Genomic DNA, 25,222 nt, shown 5'->3' on the forward strand with positions numbered 1-25,222 from the left:
TATGGTGCGAACGTTTGAAGGTAATCACACCATCGCAGATTTGGTTGCGCTAACACACGCGAGCTGGTAACAGCTCTCATCGTCATGGGCGTGCAGAGGCGTGTGATCTGTTGTTGGTGACCGATAGACGAAAAAATGTGCATTTTGAGAATCAAGAGCTGATTCTTCAACTTCAGCCTAATCAACGTATACAGCCTCCGAAAGCGCTGATGATGGTTAGGGCACATTTCACACGCAGCTCGAATACGAGTACGACTGCTGCTGAAGCCACGACTTCAAGATCATCATAGGAGATCTACATACATACTTAGGTAGGCTAATAGGGGGAACTCAGAATTCCTTCTTGCATTTCTTCTTACGGTAATTCCTCCTTTAAATTCTTTCACAATTTCTCAGAGATTTTTTCCCGCGAGTTCTATCTTGAATTACCGATTGATCAGTATCGACCGACCGTCGATTGATCAGCGGATACAGCATTCTCGTAAGCTTGTCGCACTTACTTAAAGTGTTTTTAATGTGGACAGCAAATGTTAGCTTCCGGTCCAAAGTTAAGCCCAGATATCCTACGTCGTCCGACCATGGCAGTTGCCGTCCCCAAACAGAGATCTCACTTTGCGGTAGTTTTTGTGGACTTCGTTTTCGAGTGAAGAAAATCGCCTGGGATTTGTCCGCATTAGTCTTTATCTTCCATTTTCTTTGGTACCTCTCGATGGCGTTTTGGGCCGCTTGTAGCTTTGTTACCACAATAACCGGATCAGAGTCTGATGCAATAAAGCCAGTATCGTCAGCGAAGAGATAGTACTGGACATCATCTAGCATCACCAGGTCAGCGGTAAAGATGTTGTAGAGCGTGGGGCTCAGCACAGCACCTTGTGGGACACCGTAGGGTACTTCGTGGCGATCAGATGAATGCCCATTGACAGACACTTGGTAGGAGCGGTTTAACAAAAAGGAGCGGATAATCTTCAATATGTACATTGGAAAATTTCCAAGTAGCATCTTGTGCAGAATTGCCTCCTACCAAACTGAATCGTATGCCTTCTCGACATCTAGAAGTACCATCCCAGAGGACTTACCTCGTGTGAAGCTGGTTTTTACGTCCCTGACTAGCCGAGCCAGCTGGTGATTGATGGAATGGCCTCTTTTGAACCCGAACTGCTCATCGGGAACAATCCGTGTACCTTCCAAATGTTGTTCAACACGATTTAGGATCACACGCTCCAGTAGCTTACTGAACGAGGACAGCAAACTGATTGGCCTATAGTTGGACGGAATCGAGGAGTCCTTATTCGGTTTCGGGATGGCAATGACTACGGCGTGCTTCCAGCTGGTCGGGAAGTATCCTAAACGAATGCAGGCAGAGAAGATTTTGGCGAGAAAAATGTGGGCCTTTCTCGGAAGTTTTTTGATCACACAGTTCCGTATTTTATCTCCCCCAGGAGACTTTTTGGATTTGAGCCTTCTAATGCACATAATTACTTCCTTTGGACGAATCAGCCACGGATGATCTCCAGTTAGATTCATCTGATCGATGAGGACAATCGACTCGTTCACCGCTGCAGCAGTGTCTGGATCTTCAGGCATCTGGTTCGTATGTGCACGAGCAAAGCTTCTTGCCAGAAGTTGAGCCTTTTCTAGAGGAGAAGCGATCATTTTGTCATCGTGACGCAAGGGGGGGCTACACTTTGACGATTTTCGCAACGCCTTAGTAATCTTCCACAATGTTTCGCGATCGGCGTTTAATGTTCGAAGCGTTTCCTTAAACCTGCTGAAATTTGCTTCGTCGCATTCCTCTCGGATCCTGCGGTTCAGCGATAGTACTATATCACGGTAGATTGGATCTCTTCTTCTGTACCATTGCCGGAGGCGTTTGTTCCGCAGCGCGATCAATCTTAGAGTACTCTCCGGGATTTCAGCAATTTGATAGGTTCGTTTCCGAACTTCGGGGACCGAGACAGCTTCCAGCTTCCATTACAATCGTTGCCAGGAGATCTATGGCAGCATCAACTTCAGCTTCGTTGTTGAGGGTTGCAACAGCCAGATCCAACAGGTCTAATTTGGAATTAACTACACGTTGGAAGCGAGGCCAGTCTGCCCGCGAATAGCACCGGACCTTTGGTATTATGTTTGCGATTGGGGCAGAGAGACTGACGTCGAACATTACTAGGAGATGGTCTGATGACAGTTCGTTGAGCGTGACCGGTTTGGTCATGTCCAGCAAGTTGTTTGAGAGGGTTAGGTCTAGAGTGGATGGGCGGCCACGACCTGACGGTAAGAACGTGAAGGAATCTGGGAAGTGGACGAAGAAATTGCGGCTAGCTGCCTCTTGATACAGCAACGTGCCTGCTTTGTTAGCCTTAGAACAGATACAATGGCGATGCCATGCATTCAGGTCTCCGGCTATGAAGAATGGGTCAGCTCGTCTTGTAAGCTCGGCGATGTCTCGACGGAATTGAGTCCGAACAGAACGTCTCCTCGCACCCGGAAAGTAGGCGGCAATTACTTGTAGATTTCCGTTTGATGTTGTGATTGAAATACCCACACTTTCGATGATTATCGTCGAAATGTTAAGCTTGATATTATACTTCCCTTTGGATATAGCGTGACCATATGTCATAGTAGTCTAATGATTTTTTTTGATCCCTATCCAACCTAGGTTTAAAATTTTAATAAAATGGTTTTCTATGTTAATAAAATGTTCACTTCCCTAAGAACCATTAAACAGTGAAATTTAATTTACGGAAGCATCTTAAAACTTCTTACACAAATATTCCCGAAAAAAAATGGAAATCGGTTGATAATTGGCATAGATACGAGCATTTCAGTTTCACAGTTATCTGGGTACCCAGCGGCATTTTACGGAGTAAAATCCTTCTGCCACAACTTGTTCAAACAATTGGTCACTCTCTTCAATAAATCTATGTTTATGTAATCTTAGATCTAACGGTTTTACCTATTACTTACACAATAATTAAGATTTCGTCAAACTAGAGGTAAGTGGTTGAATTTTTAAAATACAAGAGATAGACAAAATAATAGGGGCAGCTAAAATTTTCACTTTTCAAAAAAATTTAAATAGCTGTAACTTTTTGAAAAGTGAAATAAATATTTTCAAATTTTCACTGTAAGTTGACCAACTAATTGTGTATTATTGCTCCAAAATTAAAAAAAGATCGGGCTATTCTGAACGAAGTTATAAAGAGTTCTGAAAAAGGTATAATTATCCGATAGCTAACTTTGAGCTGTTATATCTCCGGATTCAATGAACCGAATTAAATGAAATTTTGACCATTTATGACTTATATAATGAGTTATGAAAAACTTCTGACTTAACTTAAAATTTTTAACACGGAAGAAAATTTGCAGAATAGCCCAATATTTTCCAAACACAACTACACAACTACCTAGTTGATCAACTTACAGTAAAAATTTGACAATATTTGATGCACTTTTCGAAAAGTTATAGCTAGTTGAACATTTTTTGAAAAGTGAAAATTGTCTGTCCTGATCATTTTGTCTATCCCCTTAATACAAAATTGAAGGTATAAAACATAGTCAATCACAAAAGAACTTACCTCGGCCCATAGGCATACGACCAGCGATGCACAGGTCATTACGAGCGGATAATACGCCGACATGAGATAAGAGACCCATGCTGGTTGCAGGGTTTCCTACAAAAGAAAAACAACGATTGTGATTAGAATACTCTATACAACGTGCACCACAACGTGCTAGTCGAGCAACTTACCGGTGTAGTGAAGTACGCCCCCCGCAGTACGGATGCAATAAACACAAAGAAGTAGAGCAACTTTTGTGTTGTCAACCGACACGCTCGCAAAAAACTCGGTTGTTTCAGCCTCTGATATTCGGCGATGATACAGATCATTAGCTGTACCACTGAGATGAAAGCGACAAAGTAGAAAACGGAAGATATGCCTGCGGGAGAGAGAGGAAATGGTGTAAATTAGCTTTCTATCGAGTACTAAACCGAAACATTTCTAGTGCACTTACCCGCATGATAGGGCAGATTGAAGCCGGAGCATTCATCTCCGCTGTAGCGAATCTCACAGAGACAGGTTCCGTTGAGACAATCACCCCGGCCCGAGCACTGTGAGTTGCTCTCAGGCAGGGTCTCTCCTATCGGGATAGAGGAGCACCCCATTAGGCGTTCGAATCGTGATACCATAATATTACATTAGTAGTCTGAAACAGAAACAAGAACCGAACGAAGTTTAGTTGGGGGCGAAACAGCATGCAGGTATACGTTTGGTACGATCGACGTAGGAAACGACACTGAAATCAGCGCCGGTGAAACACAAAAGCGTAGAAAGTAATTCAACGGTAGTTTAGGGTATAGTTCGTAGTTGATAAGCCTGTATACGAGAAGTTTACATGCTTTTTCATTAGGCTGGCCATCGTTCGTTCGTCGTGGATGTTGGGGTGTTACTGTTGATTACTTGAATGGTTTACGGCAAGGTCAAAATAATAATCACCAGTAGGGACTTATCTACAAATATGCCTAATTGACATCAGGCGACTGTAGTATGTGTTGGCTCAAACAGTGCTAAATAAGAAACATTCTAACGAAGTCAATTGATTTGCATACGAAACAAATAGATGTTGATATACTAGGTGAAGGAATAATTTTATGATTTTGGACTTGTTCACTTCTAAAAATAAAGAAACTTTATCTGACCATCGCTACATCTTTCTTGAACACTTGAATGTTACTTCGCAAACCTTGTGTTTCAAGAATCCCCAGTCAACCAACTGGGATCTGTTTTCTGATTTGGTTGCGGCCAATTTTAATGGATACTCACCATCCATTGACACTCCAAGTGACTTAGATGATGCCGCTGATACCACAACGGCAGTCATCATGAAAGCTTTCGAAGAAACTTGCCCTCTGCGGTTTGTGAAGGCCACACTTGGTGGAACTCTAAACTGGCGAAGCTCAGGAAACAATGCATAAGGAGTTGAAAAAACGACGTTTGGCTGGATCGGGTGCTTTCAGGAAGGCTCGCAGGTCCTACAAGAAAGCTGTTCGGTCTGCTGAACGATCCGGCTGGAAAATTGTACAAATGTTTCCAGTTTGCAGTTTCCAGTCAGTCGGTTGCATACAATCCTTGCAAAATCTTAAGATTTCCGAGTAAACGAACTTCGTTTGCCAAATAGCGATTGCACTTCCTCTAATGAGGAAGTTCTAGAATGCTTGTTGAGTACACACTTCCCCGGATGTATGGATATTACATCTTCGGATGAACCTGATGTCTTTTCTTGTAGTTATAATCTTTTAAAAAACTACTTGTTTGCCGTTTTGCTACAGGGTGTATTTCCAAATCATGGTGAGATATTACTGTTAAGTTTATTCCGAAAGTGGGTGGTGCGTCGTCTTTATACATGTACTGCAAAGAGTTTCAGGCCACAATTTGACCTCTTTTCTTCTGAAATACTCTTATTATCGATCATCACATCTGTGATGTTCATCTGGCCAACGTGCCTTTTCATGTGAACCAACATGCCTACCAATTTCGTAAGTCTACTGTACGCTTTTACAAAAAAATGTTTACAATATCGAGGAAGCATTCACTCAAAAGCAATCTTGTTTGGGTGTTCTCTTAGATATCGAGGGTGCCTTTTACAACGTGCCTTTCGATGCCATATTGCCACACGGAGTCATGGTATATTCAATTCAATGATTTCCAATTGGAATTACAAAATGCTCAAAAATCGACATCTCTTCTCGACATTGCGTCAAGCAGCGATTAGAAAATTAAGCGTTTGTGGGTGCCCTCAAGGAGCAGACTTGTCTCCACTTTTGTGGAATCTCGTAGCAGATACGTTATTGAGGCAACGCAATAATAGCGGCTTTCCTATTTATGGTTTTGCCGACGACTAACTAACATTCTTAGTCAATACATATGTGCATCAGCACCCTTTTCGGCCTGATGCAGAGCGCCCTTCAAGTAGTTGAGTTAGTGTTGCCAATATGGCCTTTCGGTAAATTCAAGTAAACATCTATTCTGCAATAACATGTCTAAAGGGTCTAACTCGTTTTGTAAACAAACATTGTTTCTGTCGCTGTAGGGTCTATCTCGATCCTCCCACACATCTGGGTGCCGTTATCAGAAACATCTTTCTTCGCTCTTTCTGTTAATGGTGTCGACATGCGTGGGTGGATCGAGATAGGCCCTACACACAGTAAAACCGCTCAGCACTAAAATGTGTAAGCCCTACTCATAAGTGCATAATTTCCGGACCACACAAAAATGTGTTACAGTTACACATTCTCAAAAACAGCTCGTACACTCGTCTAGATGCGAAATGTCGATATTTTTTTGTTCTCCAAGGTCACTAGTAAACCTAGCTAGATTGCTGTACAATTTTTTTTTGCGAATTTAACGATTTTGCGGACACAGGAGTTGATTTTGTGCATGTGCAAGGGTTACACATTTTTGGTGTAGTCTGGAAGTTATGCAATTTAGTGCTGAGCGGCGTTAGCGTGCAGTAGGCTGCGGCTTAATTTTGAGAAGTTGTTGAAACCTGGAATTGGTGAGCTCTTTTGGATTCAAATGACACAAAAAGAGAAACCTCTGAGTTTGAGCAAAAAATATTGAGATTTAGAGGTGGTGCAGTCGTCTCAAAGATGAATTTTCGAGTAATAAAAAGATGTTTTTACTTCAAATGTCATAACTTTTTCAAATTTCAACCGATTTTCAATCTTTTTTATGAATCTCTCACATATTAAATTTCAAATTAACGCGTAGAACATTGTTTTATTCCAAAGTTTCGTAAAATATGAGTTTTTAAAGATTTAATTTCAATTTTTTCTTTTTACAAAAAAAAAATAACTTCAGAGTGCGATAGCTTTTCAACCGTTTGACCCATTTAAAATTTTTTAGCTTGCTTGATATTTATGTTGCCTATCTTTGTCTCGAACAAACAATTCGTCAAAGAAGTCATTTTTGTTATACTTTTCAACTGCCAAAACATGCCTTAAAACTTGGTTTCTTCATGAAAAATTGGAGTTTTTGGCGATTATTTGCAATATTTTACTTCAAAGTCAGATACTCAGCATCATATTTAGGGATATGGAACACATTGGAGCATTGGAGGATTTTTTTTTCATATTATTTTCCTTGCATTTCGAACATGAAAATATTTTTTGATTCAGAACACTCCAAAAGATGAAGTTTTAGGCTTCCATACGGTTATTTAGAATAAACTTTTCATTTAAGCCCAAAACTAAGCATGAAAAGTTTTCATTGAAAACAATTAAAATTTTGCCGAAATTCTGATTTTTATAATAAAATATGTGTTTTTGAACGGTTTTTAGTATTTATCCATTTTGAAACGATTTTTTAAAGGTACCGTTTATTCACAGCATTCTTAGGCAACAAAAATATCTACAAAAGCAAGCTAAAAAAAAATGAAATTGATCAAACGGTTAAAAAGTTATAGGACTCTAAATTTATTTTTTTTTTTGTAAAAAGAAGAACACAATAAAATAAATTTAAAAAACTCATATTTTGCGTGACTTTGGAAAAAAAATAATGTTCTACAAGTTTATTCGAAATTTAATTTGTGACAAATTCATAAAAAGATTGAAAATCGGTTGAAAATTGAGAAAGTTATGACACTTGAAGTGAAAACACCTTTTTGTTACTTGTAAATTCAACTTTGAGGCGATTGCGCCACCTCTAAATCTCAATACTTTTGGCTCAAACTCAGAGGTTTCTCTTTTTGTGTCATTTGAATCCAGAAGAGCTTACGAAATCCAGGTTCCAAGAACTTTTGAAAAATAAGCCGCAGCCTACCCTACAGCGACAGAAACAATGTTTGTTTACAAAACGAGTTAGACCCTTTAGACATGTTAATGCAGTATTGTTCTTTCACGGGAAGGCGAAACTGTAATGGCGTTCGCCTTTTGCGTCTCTTTGATTTTGAAATCATTGTGACTGAACAGGTAAAGTACGTTGGAGTCATTGATCCTTGATTCCAAGCTTTTCTGGACACCTTATATTGATTTCAGAATCAAAAAAGCTTGAATGACTTTCGGGTTATTTCGGCGAAACTTTGGTGAAACTTGGGATTTAAAAAAGGCTCGTGTTCATGGCGGTGACATAAATTTCCCAAATGGAGGAGAACGTGCCTCTAGAGCCGACGTACTGATACCTAATACCAATACAAAATCCAACGAGGGTTAATTCAACAAATCGCTCCTATACAAACTTCAAATTAATTTTTCAAAGGCACCTGAATTCATGAAAATTTGTATTCCGGCCCAGTTTGGCGTGCAGATTCACAATATAGAATTATGGCCTTTTCATTTGACGTCTTAAATCAGCTGATTTATCGGATCTTTGGCAGTTCTTCTATGGAGATGCTTCGTGTTTGCCGCTGTTCTTCAACCTTCGAAACATGAAAAGGCCTATTCAGCATCACTGAAGAAGCCAATTAAAAAGCGTCGTATTACCAGGGTAAGACGGTACATATATTTCTATATGATTTTTCCATAAAGCTATTAATAAAACATAAACTGCAATTTCAACAAACGAGTAGCAAAATATTTCCCACATAGACACCCTACTGTAGTAGGTGATTTTATTTTACTTTCTCGTCACGTCTCTTCATCCAAAAATGCTAAGTCGATAAACTTGACTCAGGCAGGAACCAAAAAAACTGCATTACGGCTCGCTTTCGCACCTGCTTTGTCACAAGTGGATAGCGGGATTGAAGTATTAATATCAATGGTACCTCGCGTAATAATTGACAAGGACCTGCTAACTTGTTGTACCATATCCAGGGTAGAGGCTAATGGCAAACAAAGGACAAAATAATAACTGGTTTTGCCATCATATCTCGTTTTGCCATTCTTCTGTTATTATGAAAAACTTAAAATGGCAAATCAATAGCAAAATATACAATCATAGCAAATCTTGTCATTGATATGTTATTCATGAATAATGCTAAATAACACATCAATAACAAAAATGACTATCAATGATAGTCTATCATGGTAAAACTTGAAATTTAGCACCTTTTATAATGAATTGTATAAAATATCAAAACAATAACATAATTTACATTCCTAGCTAAATTTGCCATTATTTTGATATTGTGAGAAACTATTTATAAACATTAGGCACCATAACATATTTTACTCTTAATATATTATTAACTACACTAAATTCTGTTTTTACGCGATTTTTTGTTCCGCGTAAAAAAAATCGTGTAAAAAAAGTTTTCAAAACATTTTTTATCGGATCATCCTTAAATTTTGACAGGATATCAAGGATGATAAGAGAGATCTCTGGTAGAAATTTGGGCCCCTTCGGAAGTAAATAGCGACCAGGAGAGAAGAATCTTTCCAAAAGCACATCGCGTAATTTCGAGAAAATCGTGCAAAAAAAATCGTGTAAAATAAAACCGCGTAAAAAAAGTTCGTGTAAAAAAAGAATTTAGTGTACTATATTGTATATTTCAAGCATAACTTTTCAATTCGACGTATCTCGCAAAAGTAAACAAATCCGGATTCACAGCTGTGTGTTTGATTCGCAATGGATTCTATTTGATGCACATCAATTTATGTTAATTTAGAACTCAAACAATTAAAGAGTATAATTTGTAAAACGACGTTTTGCGACGCAACGGTGGCTACGTTCATCAAAATGAATTTGATTTTTTGTTTTGAGTTTTTAATTTCCACAAAATAAAACTGTTTTTACATTGATTGATGAACTTAAATTTTATTGAAGAAAAAAAAAAAAAAGAAATAGCTCATTTTACCTTTCTTCTGCTACTTTGAAATAATAACTGAATCTACCATTATTTTAAAATTGAATTTGAACAACTAAACCTACCGTTATTTTGATTGCCACATAAACAGCTAAATTTGTTCTTATTCTGTTATCAATAACTCAAGAATGTCATATTTTGATATTTATCGATAACAGTTGATTTGGGTCTTATTTTGTTATCAATATCTCAATAATAACTTATTTTGTTCTACAATTTAATCCGCATGCTTTACCATTACTTTGTTATTACAATGGAAAAATAAGTTATTTTTAAGTTTTTCTGCTACCAAAATTTTGTTATTAATTTTGTTATTTTAACTCTTATTTCAAACAAACAAATAACACATTTTGCCATTCAAACATTCTGTTTTAATAGTAAAATTTGTCATTCTTTTGCCATTAAGCTCTACCCGGGATATGCTACATATTTCGTTCCTAATTTTCGCTAGTACCAACTCATAGGGTAATTCGCCAATTGTTGAACGGTTAGTACCAGCATTTAGGTTGTAGCCTTTGCTCCATGCCTTAGAATTTATTAGATGAAAGCTATTTAGTACCCTAGAAACATTCGAGATTAGAGCAAGAATCAGATGCCGTACCCACAAGATAGAATTATATGAACAGATATAATAAAAACATTGCGCCCATGAGTTAGGCAACACGCTTGCTATCAAAGCTTCAATCGGCCTTCAGTCGTTGCGTAAGAGTTCTCCGAAGGTCAAGAACTTGGAATTTCCGGAGAAAGTAAGGAAAGAATGAGCCGCGACCGAACATCAAACTGAGCGAGCCTTCAACGTAATCCGTTAAATTACCGAACTATTTCGAAGAAGTTCGTGGGAAAAATCGAGCTTCCGTTGAGTTCGGTCGATGACACCTTCCCTAATCTGAGGATCACGGTTTCAGTGACTCTCGTTTGATCCGCAGATAAGTGTAGAAGTGTCGCGGTGTGACCTTGTAGAAAGCCGTTGAATTCCGCAGTGAAAAGTCCCAATTAGGATATAAAGTGCGTGAGGGTTTGTGCGTTTTTCCAAACTAGACCAACAGCCCGCGGCTATCATCTACCCTAGCCAGCGACACTTTCTGCTCTTCAAGCGTTGAGGAATACCGGCGGACAATTAGCGTCGAAGGGGGCGGCTCGTCAACACGCCGCTTCAGGAGAACCTCGTGGATACCCATCCCCACTTGGTGATCGTCGTCTTGAAGACCCGACACGTGGACTCGCAATCCCACGTGTCTGCGCGGCGCTGATCAAGCACTACTTCGCGCCAAGTACCAGGAGCGCAGGACGGAGCAGCGTTCAGCGAGAAAACTACCACACACCACCGGTGAGTCGATTCGAATCGCTTTTTTTTTGTGGAGTGGGGCGTCCGATGAGGACGCCTCGGAGTGTTTTTTTTTGCCGGCCAAAGGTCGTGTATAATTTGGACGACTAGCCAACAAAGCGTCCATAAAATGTGAGTTTGTGGTGCTACCAAGTAGCAGAAGTCGAGCGCACGTAATATACGGCCGACCCACCCAACTCTATTGTGTTAGCCACCCGGGTGCACTCGACTAGTCGCATCGTCGAGAATACTGAATGGGTTCAGAACAACACGAAGAGAGCACATGCACAAATTGATAGGACTGTAAGTAGGCAAGTAGAAAACGCACGAAGGGACTGTAGAGTAGGAATACATGAAATAAGGAAATACAAAACGTTTAGCATGCTATTAGAATAAACAATAAATCGTTATTTTTTGGGTTTCGTTAAATAAATGTGTTTGTTAATCAACTCGATTGTATGTAATTTCTGGTTCAGTCCCACACAGATCATTAGATGATGGAAATGTTATCCCGTTGCTTCGCGTTTTTGTAGTTTAATGTTGTTCGCGTGGCGCAATTTGGATGTAATGTCTTGCGTATACTCCTCTACGCTGGTCGCGCCTCGTGCGGTGAGTAGTGAAACCGCCTGTGATGAGAACTAACTAGCAACGAAGGCTGTTGCACATTTAGGTATGGGTGTTGTCTTACCGCGTGCTTTGGAGGAATAGTTTTGTAGCGTGACAGATTACGTTGTTGCATAGGGTAAACACCCCAGTTCAGGTGTGAGAAGTAGGCGCACTGGTTCGATCCAAACTTTCTTTGGGAATTCCAAAAGGACTCGCCCTGACGAGTCTCAACCGGGCATAATTAGAACTGTTGTGCGGTCTCCGAATGGAGTGGCGCTTAAGCCGCATGATTACTCCCAGATCGGCCAGTGACGGCTACAAAATGGCGCCCAACTGAAAGGTCTTATGTGGTGTCTGTAGTATGTGTATGGAGCAAATTTTGAGTATACGGTCTTTGGTTCAAAATTATGTTGATGCGTGAAATTTCAGAATTAATGTACTTAAGTAAATTCTGAAAATTAGATTATGTTGTAGAGTATTCGTAAATTTCAGTATTTTGTGGAGAATTTTGTTGAGTATCTGTGGTTTACGTTTATATGGTGTATTGTTAGCTTTGGAAGCTGTTATACGGATTTTTTGAATTGGTAATTCAGAAAATAATACTTAATTATAGATTTTTGTTTGAACAAAACTGATACAAGGAAAATGGCTCATAAATTTCCTCGTGCTGATCACTTGACGACTGAGGAGGTGGATTATGAACTAACGATTAGGGATAGGGCAGCGGATATACGGAGCGATCTGGATGCAAAACAGAGACTTTTGAGGAATCTCTTTTTTGTAGATGCTAAGGAAGGAAGGGAATATGGGTCAAAATGCACTATTGATCAAATGTTTGAGTTTATTTTGGGTCAAGTTGAAGCAATAGAAAAACAGTTGGAAAAAGGACCTGATGATAGATGTATTTCTCGGCTCAAACATTATGCGCTCCGGGTTGAGCGACTACAAGCTCAGAGCCCACAAGGTGAAGAGCTGAAGAACCAACTTGAGAGGGAAGTTAATAGGCTTTTGAACAAATTTAGTAGTAAGAAAACTTCTGAAGACAAAAATGCGAAAAAGAGCGAGGAGAATAAAGGAACTAACGCAGGATTAAAAGGAATAGAGGAGTTGTTGAACCAGGAAAAGGAAAAAAGTAAGGAAGCAGGTGCTGAGTCGTTGAGCCTGATGAAGCAGAATGTGGTAACAGGACAGCATGAGAGATTGGAGGAAAACGTAGAGGCAAAATTGAGAAGTGCATTAGAGGAGAAGACAGCGAAAGAAAAGTTTTACCTACAGAAAATTCAACAGTTGGAAGCAAAGCTGGAAAAGTTTTGCCAAATTGTGGAAAGACAATCTGTTTTGGAGCATGCTAACCCTATGCTTTCAACCCCAGAAGTAGCTGGAACATTACCGGTACCAAGTAACAAAACAGACAATATACACACTGGACAACAAGAAAGAATATCGCAAACAGAACAGGTTACAGCAAACATGGTAGCGAGGTCAAATCGAAATTGGAACAATCAGTCGCAAACGGAGCAGGTCGATTGTAAGAGAGAGATGGAAGAGGACCAAAGAACCGGAAACAATAATCGACTGTATTCGGTGTGGCGAGAGGAGAATGACAGAATGGGTGATGAACGCCACCGACATGAACAAGAATTTCAGTCTTGGAGGAGATCAGCTACAGGATACGAAGATGAATATGAAAGGAATGAGATGATAGGAAGAGGTAGGGAAGGGGTTACAAACTTTCCAGGGTATGGAGGACCCAGACAACTCAATACTAACCATCGGAATGAGTTTTCGCGGATTAACGAAAATCAACAGCCGTATGTTGGCAGGTTTTCAGCTATTCAACAGCCGAACGATGTTGAAAGCATACCAGACGACTTTAGGAGGGACCATAGAGCAGATCGCCAACCGGAAGTTCGATCACAAAATCGGTACGCAAGATCGGAGGACTTGGATAACGGATCGAGGGGAGACCATTCAGGAAACCGTTCATACCAACGTAACATTGAGGCAGAGATAATCAACGCGGATAGACGTATGGAGAAGTGGCACCTGACTTTTAGTGGTGATGGACGTCAGAGATCATTGGAGGATTTTCTCCACAAGGTGCGGCGGTTAGCCAGAATGGACAGGATTTCTGACGGCATCCTCTTGCAACGAATCCATACAATTCTACGCGGGGAAGCATACGATTGGTATCTCTGTTACGCGGACGAGTTCCTTGATTGGGCGGACTTCGAGGAAAGGATTCGCTACATGTATGGAAACCCGAACAAGGACCAGGGTAACCGACAGAAGATCTACGAGCGTAAGCAACAACGGAACGAGACCTTCCTTACGTTCAAAATGGAGGTAGAGCGGTTGAACAAACTTTTAAGTACCCCTTTAGACCAAACCCGACTGTTTGAGATAATTTGGGACAATATGCGCCCTCACTACCGGTCGCGTTTGGCGTGTAGAACGGTAAGGGACTTGCGAATGCTGGAGTACTACGCGTATCGCATAGACGCAAACGATCCGACGTTTAGAGGTCACCGGGAAGGACCCAATAGGCCGACCGGAAATGTGCACAACATTGAGGCAGAAAACGAGTCAAGCGACTCGCATTCTATTTATTCGGATTCGGAAGAGGTGAATGCTCTAGACAGAAGGTTCAACAGGGACAGAAGAAGCAAGGACGAGCGCAGGCAGACAGAGAGGAAAGTGTCGGAGACTCCAACTCAACCACAAACGGCGCAGCAATCATCACAGCAAACACCGAGAGAAACTTCACAAATGCTGTGTTGGAACTGTGGAAAGACAGGGCACTTGTGGAGGTATTGTCGAGAAGAGAAGCGGATCTTCTGCTATGTTTGTGGAACTCCAGGCAAGACGTCCGTCAATTGTCCAAACCACCCAAGATCGTCTCAACAGGTCATGTCGGGAAACTAGAGGAGGAATGTACAAACGGGAACGATGACATTCCAGCGTTCCGAATAGTTCCCATATCCGAACGTGTAAATGGAGAAGAAGCAGTATTGTGTGAGGTAACGGCCACGGCAGAGAGATGTCCTCATGTCATGGTGCGGATCTTTGATACGGATTATGATGCATTGCTGGACTCGGGGGCTAGCGTCTGCGTCACTAGCGTTACCAACATCGCAGAACGCAATGGTCTTACGATGAGGGAGAGTCCAATACGCATCGTGACGGCAGACAAGACGGTTCACAAAAGTCTCGGATACGTTCAGCTTCCGATCGAGTTCAATGGAATTACGAAGGTTGTACCAGTCCTCGTTGTACCTCAGGTGTGTAGGAGAATGATCTTGGGGTATAACTTCTGGAAAGCCTTCGGAATTCAACCGATGATGGAAGGAGCGAACGGATTTGAGAAGATTGACACGGTAAGCAGAGAAAATGCTGAGTTGGAGGTTCTAGACTTCACGATTCTGCCGATCCAGTCGCTTCCGGTGATACAAAAGACGGACCCAGATGAGACGTTGGACATTCCAGCGTTAGAATTGCCGGAACCATCGAAGACGACACCTGAAACGGTGGAAACGGAGCACAAACTGCAACCCGAGGAACGAGCAAAATTGACCGAAGCGATTAAAATGTTTCCGTGCACCACAGAGAACCGGTTAGGAAGAACGTCACTTATCCAGCACGAGATTATATTGAAAGAGGAGGCGAAACCACGCAGGCAACCGCTATACCGATGCTCTCCGGCTATTCAGGCAGAAATGGAAGCTGAGATTGAGCGGTACAAGAAGATGGACGCTATCGAAGAATGTTCGAGCGAGTGGGCGAGTGGACTGGTCCCTGTAAGGAAATCCAATGGGAAGCTGCGAGTCTGCCTAGATTCTCGAAAGATCAACTCCTGGACCAAAAAGGATTCATATCCTATGAGGAACATGGGGGAGATCTTTCATCGGTTGGGGAAAGCCAAATACTACTCGGTAGTAGACCTGAAGGACGCGTATTTCCAGATTCCTCTGAAGGAGGAATCTAGGGATTATACGGCGTTTCGGACCTCTCAGGGTCTTTTCAGGTTTAAGGTTTGCCCCTTTGGGCTAACAAACGCTCCATTTACAATGTGTCGTCTGATGGACCGCGTAATTGGTTTCGACCTCGAACCATACGTGTTTGTCTATTTGGACGACATTGTAATTGCGACCAGGACTTTTAGCGAACATGTTAGGCTGCTAAAGATCGTGGCCCAGCGATTGACGAACGCGAATCTAACCATTTCTTTGGACAAAAGCAGGTTTTGTCGCAAAAGGGTTTCCTATCTGGGATATTTATTAACGGAGGATGGAGTATCGATAGACAATTCACGGATTGAACCAATACTGAACTACGCTCGGCCTAGGAACGTGAAGGACATACGACGATTGCTCGGTTTAGCCGGTTTTTACCAGCGTTTCATACGGGAGTACAGCCGGGTAATCGCACCGATCTCCGATCTTCTAAAGAAAGCCAAAAAGAAGTTTTCCTGGACTGAGGAAGCGGAAAAGGCTTTCGGAGAGCTCAAAGCAGCTTTGGTCTCAGCTCCGATTTTAGGAAACCCCGACTTTGCTAAACCGTTCATAATTGAATCGGATGCGTCGGACAACGCGGTCGGGGCGGCGTTGATTCAGGAATTTGAAGGGCAACCGAAAGTAATCGCCTACTTTAGTAAGAAGCTAAGTAGCACACAGCGCAAGTACGCCAGTGTCGAGAAGGAGTGCTTGGGAGTCTTGTTGGCGATCCAGAACTTCCGACACTACGTGGAAGGCACGAGGTTCAAGGTCGTAACGGACGCTCGTAGTTTGTTGTGGCTTTTCACAATCGGTGTTGAGTCCGGAAATGCCAAGCTGCTGCGTTGGGCGCTAAAAATCCAGTCTTACGACATCGAACTGGAATACAAGAAAGGCAAAAACAATATCGTGGCGGATTGTCTTTCCCGATCGGTGGAAACCATCAACGCGATTGCCGATGATGAGGATTACCAGAAAGTGGCAGCGGAAATAACGAAGGATCCAACAAGCTTTCCGGATTTTCGTGTAGTCGACGGACAGATCCTCAAATACGTCAAGGATACTGGGAAATTCGAAGACCCACGGTTCAACTGGAAGAAATACCCGCCTACAGCGGAACGGCAAGGAATTATGGAGAAAATCCACGGTCAGGCTCATTTGGGGGCAGACAAGACGTTGGCTGCGGTTAAAGAACGCTACTTTTGGCCGAGAATGAGTAGCCAAGTCAAGAAGTTCTGTCAGACGTGCCTCACTTGCCAAACCAGTAAAGCGACGAACCAGAATACGACTCCTCCCATGGCAGAACAAAAGAAGATAGCCCAGTATCCCTGGCAATTCTTGGCGATGGACTATGTTGGTCCACTACCCGCATCGGGAAGAAACCGTAGTACATGTTTGCTTGTTGTCACGGACCTGTTCAGTAAATTTGTCCTTGTGCAGCCTTTCCGTCAAGCTACGGCTGAGTCCCTTGTCCAATTCGTTGAAAGTGTCATCTTTCTGTTGTTTGGTGTACCGGAAGTGATTCTGTCTGATAATGGCACTCAGTTTGCGTCTTCGCTGTTCAAAAATCTTCTTGAACGATATGGGGTAACTCATTGGAGAACCCCCAACTACCACCCCCAAAACAACGACTCAGAACGCGTCAATCGGGTGATAACGACGGCTATTCGAGCGACTATTAAAAAGGAGCATAAGGAGTGGGCTAACAACTTGCAAGAAATTGCCTGCGCTCTAAGGAATTCTGTCCATGAAACAACTCGCTATACTCCGTATTTCTTAATGTTTGGCAGGAATATGATCTCGGATGGAACGGAGTACCGTAGTATGAGAGACTCGCCAGTAACGTCCACTGGTGCGCTGAACAGCGAGGAAAGAAGGATGCTATATGAAGAAGTGAGACGCAATTTGGAAACAGCTTACAAGAAGCACGCGTCCTACTACAACCTTCGCTCAAATGCCAAATGCCCAACGTATTCCGTTGGAGAAAAGGTCCTAAAGAAGAATATAGAACTGTCGGACAAGGGAAAGGGAGTTTGTTCCAAACTTGCTCCAAAATATGTGCAGGCAGTAGTAAAAAGGGTCGTAGGTGCCCATTGCTATGACCTCGAAGATCTGAATGGGAAGAGACTTGGAATCTTCAACTGCAAGTTCCTTAAGAAACTGGCTCAGTGAAGCCTCTCTTGAGGAATGCAGTTGAGCATAACGTTTATTAAGCTATGTAGCTCTCAGTTGAGTAGCAACGACGCGCCATGATGCTTTAGCTCTGGTTGCATGAAAATACTTGCCGCCGTTTGTGAGATTTGGCTCTGGCCTTTCAGCCAGAGCAGCCCCACAACAACTTTATTTACTGGGTGCTTCCTAGAGGATAGGCTCTCGCTGATCCTCTAGAAGAAATCTCACAGACGTGCTGGACTAGGCATTTAAGGATTGCTCTAGCAGGGGGATCTTTGTTGAAGACTTTTGGTTTGCTCAGGCCTACCCTCTCGACCGGAAGACAGAGCGAGTCCATGGAGTTAACTCCAGGACAATGACCTTTAATCGAAACTCGGAGCTAATAAAGCGTTGATGAGGAGTACCTTAAATGGGAAGTATTGAAACGAGAGTTTGAAGATTGAGGGTGCTCAGACGATGACCGCCTAAGACTCTGAGGACTAGCTCATAGGAGTAGACGATGAAGAGCACACCCGAGTAAATCGAGCAAGCAAATCAACAAATCTCTAATAAAGAGACTGCTGACTAGAAAAATCATATTTAAAGGGTAAATAGCTCTCTCCCATTGTAGTTAAGGACGCAATCGTTTTTCTAATTTATTACATGTTTGGATATTTCTTCCATGGTTCGTGATTGATGTTAGTAAGGTAGTTAACATCGAGTCTTAGTCTAATTTAGTGATCGTAATTCAAAACTTTATTCAGGTTCAGTGTTGGTGAAGTGATGTTCGCAGAACATCCTTGTTTATGTCTATGTTACATGTGTTCCGTTCCTTATTTATTGTACATGGATACATGTTTATTAGATGCTTTATTTACACTATTTATTTATTTATTTTCTTATTTATTTATTTACATAGCTATTTTCATTATTCATATTGATTTATTTACTTATTTATATATTTACTATTTATTTATTGATTTATTTATTTATTTATTTATGTATATGCATATTTATTTTTATTTATTTATTTAATAGAGATTTATTTATTCAGATTATTCATTTATTTATTTATATTGGCGGAATTTTGCGTCGCCTTGCATATTTGGCCGGTTCGTCCTTTTTGCACGACCCATCATGCGACATTCTTGCGTGGGTCGCGCAACATCCTCTCTGTCCGATCGTTCCTAAAACAACAACATACTATTAAAATTTGTTCCATTAACTCACCTCTGATTGGAATCCAACTGGCCTTTCTTTTCAACTGGCCCCGTCCTTGACTTGATGCCACGCGTCTTCAAAAGTGGTCGCGAAAGAGTCTTCTGGTCGTGGGTCCGTCCAAGTACCTCTACCCTTCCTGTGAACAGCCTAGCATCACGATGATCCTCAGCGCATGTAGAACCTTATAAATAAACAAAATAGATCAAATTCAGTTCAAGCCACTTACCCGTATCAGTTCCGTCAAGATATTTTTAAGGAAAACAGCCACTAACAGTTAAAAAACTACAAAATTACCTCTTCGTATCACTTTTGGTGCCATCACGTAAACCACCTTTTCTCAACTAACGTTTATTGTTTTCTCGTGGGGGTTCAATGTGTGGGTGACATTTATTTTTGCGTTCTATGGTTGTGTTAGGTTTGGTCATTTTGTTCTTGTTTCGTATTGCCGAATAGTATATTTGGTGTTAGAAACATGAATTAAAGTGAAATTTTGGGGATTTAGTATGTGTGTTGTGTGTTTTGTAATCGCTTATGTGTTAAGTGGTAGAACCATAACCGATACTACTGTCAAGTGTTGAGATATTTTTGTGGTCAGTTGTATATGTTCTGCGTGCCGATGAAATTTCGGTATAGAACAAGCAATTGATTTTTTTTTTAATTTGTGTTAGGTCTACGTTTTGTCAATTAGAGTGTTGTGCAAGCTGAGGCATAGCCTTGGTGACACACTCGAAAGGCAAAATAGTTGCGGTTTGGGCAGATTAGGGATACCTTTCCAACACTATGTATGGAGTAGTCCTGAAACTGTCCTTACCTGTTATTTGGAGTTATGTATGGTTATTATGTTATGGAGTTATGTTGTGTTGTGAAGTTTGGAAATTGGCTTTAACTTAAATGTGAACAATTTTAGTTTAAACGCCGTTTTTGGGGATTTTGTTATGTTTGAATATTCATGTTTATGTTGAACCACCACAGAGAAAACGAGAACGTTGTACTTTTCTTCCGTACTTTCCGATATGAACCAAAGATTTTGTAAATAGTAGGTTAGTTTGTTGAAGTTGATTAGTAAGTTATTTTGAATATTTTGTACATATTAGATTACGATTACCGTTGTTTTGTCTGCTATTCTGCTATTCTGCTATTATCAACGCATCCCCTGGCTTTCGCCCATCTGCGTTGTCTTTTCACTAGGCAATACGTCTACCAATTGATGTTTATGGGCTTGCCGGACCAAGTCATGTAGCTAAGCCAAACACCCCACCTACAACTGTTGGGTAGGCACCATTGTCCCGCCCACTGGTCTTTTACAGCTAGTTGTAGGTGCATGTGTGCGTGTAAGTATTGGAGTGTGTGTGTCAGTGTTGGTGTATTGTAGGCGCCAACTCGTTCTAATCCACTCTGATAGCTAACACCCTATTGAACCATTACCCTTAAATTTGGCAATCTATGAAATAGAATGAGTTAAACGCCTGTAGAAAACAGTCAGTTAAATCAAACAAGGAATATTAGTATTAAAGCGAAGATACAACGAAGCAACGCCCCGAACCTCGAGAGCACAAACCCCAAGAACCAAATGACAGGCAGCGCCGATAAGTCGATCGACTGGCCACCATCAGTGAATAACCAATCGAGTAAACCCCCCAGCACAAACTGCCACCAGCTCTCCCGACCTGCGCCCAACAAATCCGAGGCACAGCCCAGCCTTAGCTTCACCTTAAAACCAAAATCTAGATTACAGAGCACAATACTTCCCAAGTAACCACACAGCTCGAGCCGCAAATCACGCACAACACGGCACAAATAAGACAAACACTACCACGCCCGTACAACCGAACCCGACCTAGAGTAGAGAAGGGTCTCTTTCCACTCCAACCCGGACTCAACTGCACCCACAGGGCAGCGCACCTCACCCACACCGCACTCATTCATGCATCACTGTCCGAGCCGCACGGTCACCTGGGTTGAGTCTATCTGCATGACCTCGCCCAACCCGTAACGCAGAGTTTAAGTCCCTCTCTTGCATTACAAAGTACTCCCTCTTCCCAAAAATCTGTGCGTGGTATAAATGAGATCTTAAGGCTGAAGAAATCGTCACCAATACAACCGCCAACACTGAGCACTCAATGATGTCGGCCTTATCAACGACGACCCCCTCAGTCCCAAACCCAATTATCCCACACTACCCAAGTAACCACCCTGCTGAAGCCGTAAGCACCACACGCACAAAGCACACACACACCGACACGCACCACCCCACACAAACCACCAAGGCCGAACAAAAGCGGAAAGCGGTGCCACCACTGCTGAATCACGAGTTTTTCAGTATGATTCAGCAATCGTAGATCCATTCTTCGACCCTACTCAGCCCTAACGGTCCATAGCAATGCCTGTCAATATATGCGCCTCACACATGCAACCCCTACACCCTAACAGTATGGTCACTTGGGTATCCCTGGGTTTTGACATGATGGTCAGGGATCACAGCCATCAAAACGTTCCACACTTTATCAGGGCTTACGACCTGTAGACATGATGATTTCTCAATAGTTTCAAGCTCTTTCGGACCTTCCGCTATTGGACACCATCATGGCTAGCGGTGTTGATTACGATTACCGTTGTTTTGTAAAATAAAAATTAAATGTTGCATCGAAGGTTTTGCCCATACGAAAATTTGGTTGTAGTCCTACAACCAAATTTTCGTAAAACAAGCCTGGTGTTATGTAGCCTTTGCTCCATGCCTTAGAATTTATTAGATGAAAGCTATTTAGTACCCTAGAAACATTCGAGATTAGAGCAAGAATCAGATGCCGTACCCACAAGATAGAATTATATGAACAGATATAATAAAAACATTGCGCCCATGAGTTAGGCAACACGCTTGCTATCAAAGCTTCAATCGGCCTTCAGTCGTTGCGTAAGAGTTCTCCGAAGGTCAAGAACTTGGAATTTCCGGAGAAAGTAAGGAAAGAATGAGCCGCGACCGAACATCAAACTGAGCGAGCCTTCAACGTAATCCGTTAAATTACCGAACTATTTCGAAGAAGTTCGTGGGAAAAATCGAGCTTCCGTTGAGTTCGGTCGATGACACCTTCCCTAATCTGAGGATCACGGTTTCAGTGACTCTCGTTTGATCCGCAGATAAGTGTAGAAGTGTCGCGGTGTGACCTTGTAGAAAGCCGTTGAATTCCGCAGTGAAAAGTCCCAATTAGGATATAAAGTGCGTGAGGGTTTGTGCGTTTTTCCAAACTAGACCAACAGCCCGCGGCTATCATCTACCCTAGCCAGCGACACTTTCTGCTCTTCAAGCGTTAAGGAATACCGGCGGACAATTAGCGTCGAAGGGGGCGGCTCGTCAACACGCCGCTTCAGGAGAACCTCGTGGATACCCATCCCCACTTGGTGATCGTCGTCTTGAAGACCCGACACGTGGACTCGCAATCCCACGTGTCTGCGCGGCGCTGATCAAGCACTACTTCGCGCCAAGTACCAGGAGCGCAGGACGGAGCAGCGTTCAGCGAGAAAACTACCACACACCACCGGTGAGTCGATTCGAATCGCTTTTTTTTTGTGGAGTGGGGCGTCCGATGAGGACGCCTCGGAGTGTTTTTTTTTGCCGGCCAAAGGTCGTGTATAATTTGGACGACTAGCCAACAAAGCGTCCATAAAATGTGAGTTTGTGGTGCTACCAAGTAGCAGAAGTCGAGCGCACGTAATATACGGCCGACCCACCCAACTCTATTGTGTTAGCCACCCGGGTGCACTCGACTAGTCGCATCGTCGAGAATACTGAATGGGTTCAGAACAACACGAAGAGAGCACATGCACAAATTGATAGGACTGTAAGTAGGCAAGTAGAAAACGCACGAAGGGACTGTAGAGTAGGAATACATGAAATAAGGAAATACAAAACGTTTAGCATGCTATTAGAATAAACAATAAATCGTTATTTTTTGGGTTTCGTTAAATAAATGTGTTTGTTAATCAACTCGATTGTATGTAATTTCTGGTTCAGTCCCACACAGATCATTAGATGATGGAAATGTTATCCCGTTGCTTCGCGTTTTTGTAGTTTAATGTTGTTCGCGTGGCGCAATTTGGATGTAATGTCTTGCGTATACTCCTCTACGCTGGTCGCGCCTCGTGCGGTGAGTAGTGAAACCGCCTGTGATGAGAACTAACTAGCAACGAAGGCTGTTGCACATTTAGGTATGGGTGTTGTCTTACCGCGTGCTTTGGAGGAATAGTTTTGTAGCGTGACAGATTACGTTGTTGCATAGGGTAAACACCCCAGTTCAGGTGTGAGAAGTAGGCGCACTGGTTCGATCCAAACTTTCTTTGGGAATTCCAAAAGGACTCGCCCTGACGAGTCTCAACCGGGCATAATTAGAACTGTTGTGCGGTCTCCGAATGGAGTGGCGCTTAAGCCGCATGATTACTCCCAGATCGGCCAGTGACGGCTACAAGGTTTTCGTTTGTTTTTTCGTGCATAATTCCACTTAAGTTGAAAAATATCCAGTGAACGTCTAGATCTACTTATCCCTTATACTGCCCATTGAATTTGTATTATCTTAAATTCCATTTTCTAAGAGAAAATAGAACATTTGTATGAGAAGTCTGTAACCCAAATGTTGAACGCTTCCTTAAGCTAGCTCATCCTAATGTTGGACGGTTCTCGCCAATTGTTGAACGGTTGAAGCTTTGTTCGTAATTGATGACGTATAACCCGACATCAACCTATCATTCATCTGTTTTTATTTTGGGCACCAAACCCAACATAGACCCAACAGTTATCCGATATGAGTTCAACAGTGGTCCAACATTTGATAAAATTTAACCCGACTTTAACCTGACATCGGATATTTTTTCACTCTGGCGGATTTTTTTCCGGGTTTTTTGTGTTTTGTGCCCAGCTGATTAGAAGCGAAAACGACAGAAGAAAAGTTCGCCTTTTGAAGCCCCTGAAACACTCCTGGAAACACATGGATCCCATTCAACCCCCAAGAACACTCATGGAACGACCCTGAAATCCCTTGAAAACCCGTGGGTTGCTCCTGAACCTCCTGGAACGCCTTGAAATATTCCTGGGACCCCCTTAACACTCTAAATTCCTCTTGAACACCTCTGGAACACCCTTGAAACCTATTGAAAACCACTGGAATCTTTCTGAAGCCCACTGGAATACCCCTAGAACATCCCTGGAACGCTCTTGAAACCCCATTAAATGCACGGTTAGATAAAGTAAAAAAAAATCTAGCAGGCAAAAATCTAGCAGTTTAACCTCGTAGGTTATGCCAATGTTCAACAATTGGATCATGGATGCATAATGATAGTGTGATAAGAAAAATATTTTTTCAAATTAAATTACAATGAAAATGTGATTTTTAATAATGTTAAACTGCAGTTATTGTAACTATGGTGTGCCTTTGATATTTGTGATCGATTTGCCAGCAAAGCTTATTTCGTAACAGCAATTTCTTAAAAAATAATCTTAAGAATTGTGCAGTTTTCGTGTCATCAGCGGTACAAAATTTTCTATTATTTTTTTGACGTGAAATATGTATAATTTTGTAACTTAATTAGAGCAATATCGTGACCCACATGTATATGCATCTACATCATACGTTTACGTTGGATGAAAACTACTTAAGTAAGATTTATAATAAAATATTTAGAAACTGTTCAACATTTGGGTAGTGTTCAACAATTAGCGAATTACCCTATCTGCTTCCGATATGCGTGTATTTGAATAAGTCGATTTGGCATCACGTACTACACGTACTGCATCGATGTACATATGCACTAATCTATATGCGATAGACCGAGGGCAGATATATGGCATACCAGTAGTTATGGTAGAAATCAAAACAGCACCCTTGTCACAGCGCCAAACAATATTCAAATTCATTCAATGGCAGGCAAAGAAAACTCTGCGATAAAAAGGGTATTGATGCCCTTATTAAGCATGTGGCTCCCATTTTCATCCTACGAAAAACAAGGGGTTGAAGCGCTGTTTGTTTTGTTTCTTATTTTTGTATTTTTCGTTAGAAGTGAGCATACATGAAAACAAAAAGAACGGAATCAATCGGTGCCGTAATCGCTTGTTTTCGAATAGGATGATTATGGGAGCGTGAGA

At 41.8% G+C, this 25,222-nt stretch overlaps 1 protein-coding gene across 2 annotated transcripts in view; it reads right to left on the bottom strand.

The window, feature by feature from the left end:
- Positions 1–25,222, bottom strand: part of LOC109622815 (uncharacterized) — an 83,688-nt gene that overhangs the window by 42,955 nt on the left and 15,511 nt on the right. For both annotated transcript variants that reach the window (XM_062850769.1, XM_062850770.1), the window contains exons 2-4: positions 4,012–4,203; positions 3,749–3,936; positions 3,576–3,671 (exon numbers count right to left, since the gene is read on the bottom strand). In XM_062850769.1, the coding sequence (XP_062706753.1) occupies positions 3,576–3,671; positions 3,749–3,936; positions 4,012–4,186 (459 nt within the window). In that variant the 5' untranslated portion in view covers positions 4,187–4,203. The remainder of the gene's footprint in view (positions 1–3,575; positions 3,672–3,748; positions 3,937–4,011; positions 4,204–25,222) is intronic.

This window comes from Aedes albopictus, chromosome 2 (genome assembly GCF_035046485.1).
Source record: "Aedes albopictus strain Foshan chromosome 2, AalbF5, whole genome shotgun sequence".
Taxonomy (NCBI): Eukaryota; Metazoa; Arthropoda; class Insecta; order Diptera; family Culicidae; genus Aedes; species Aedes albopictus.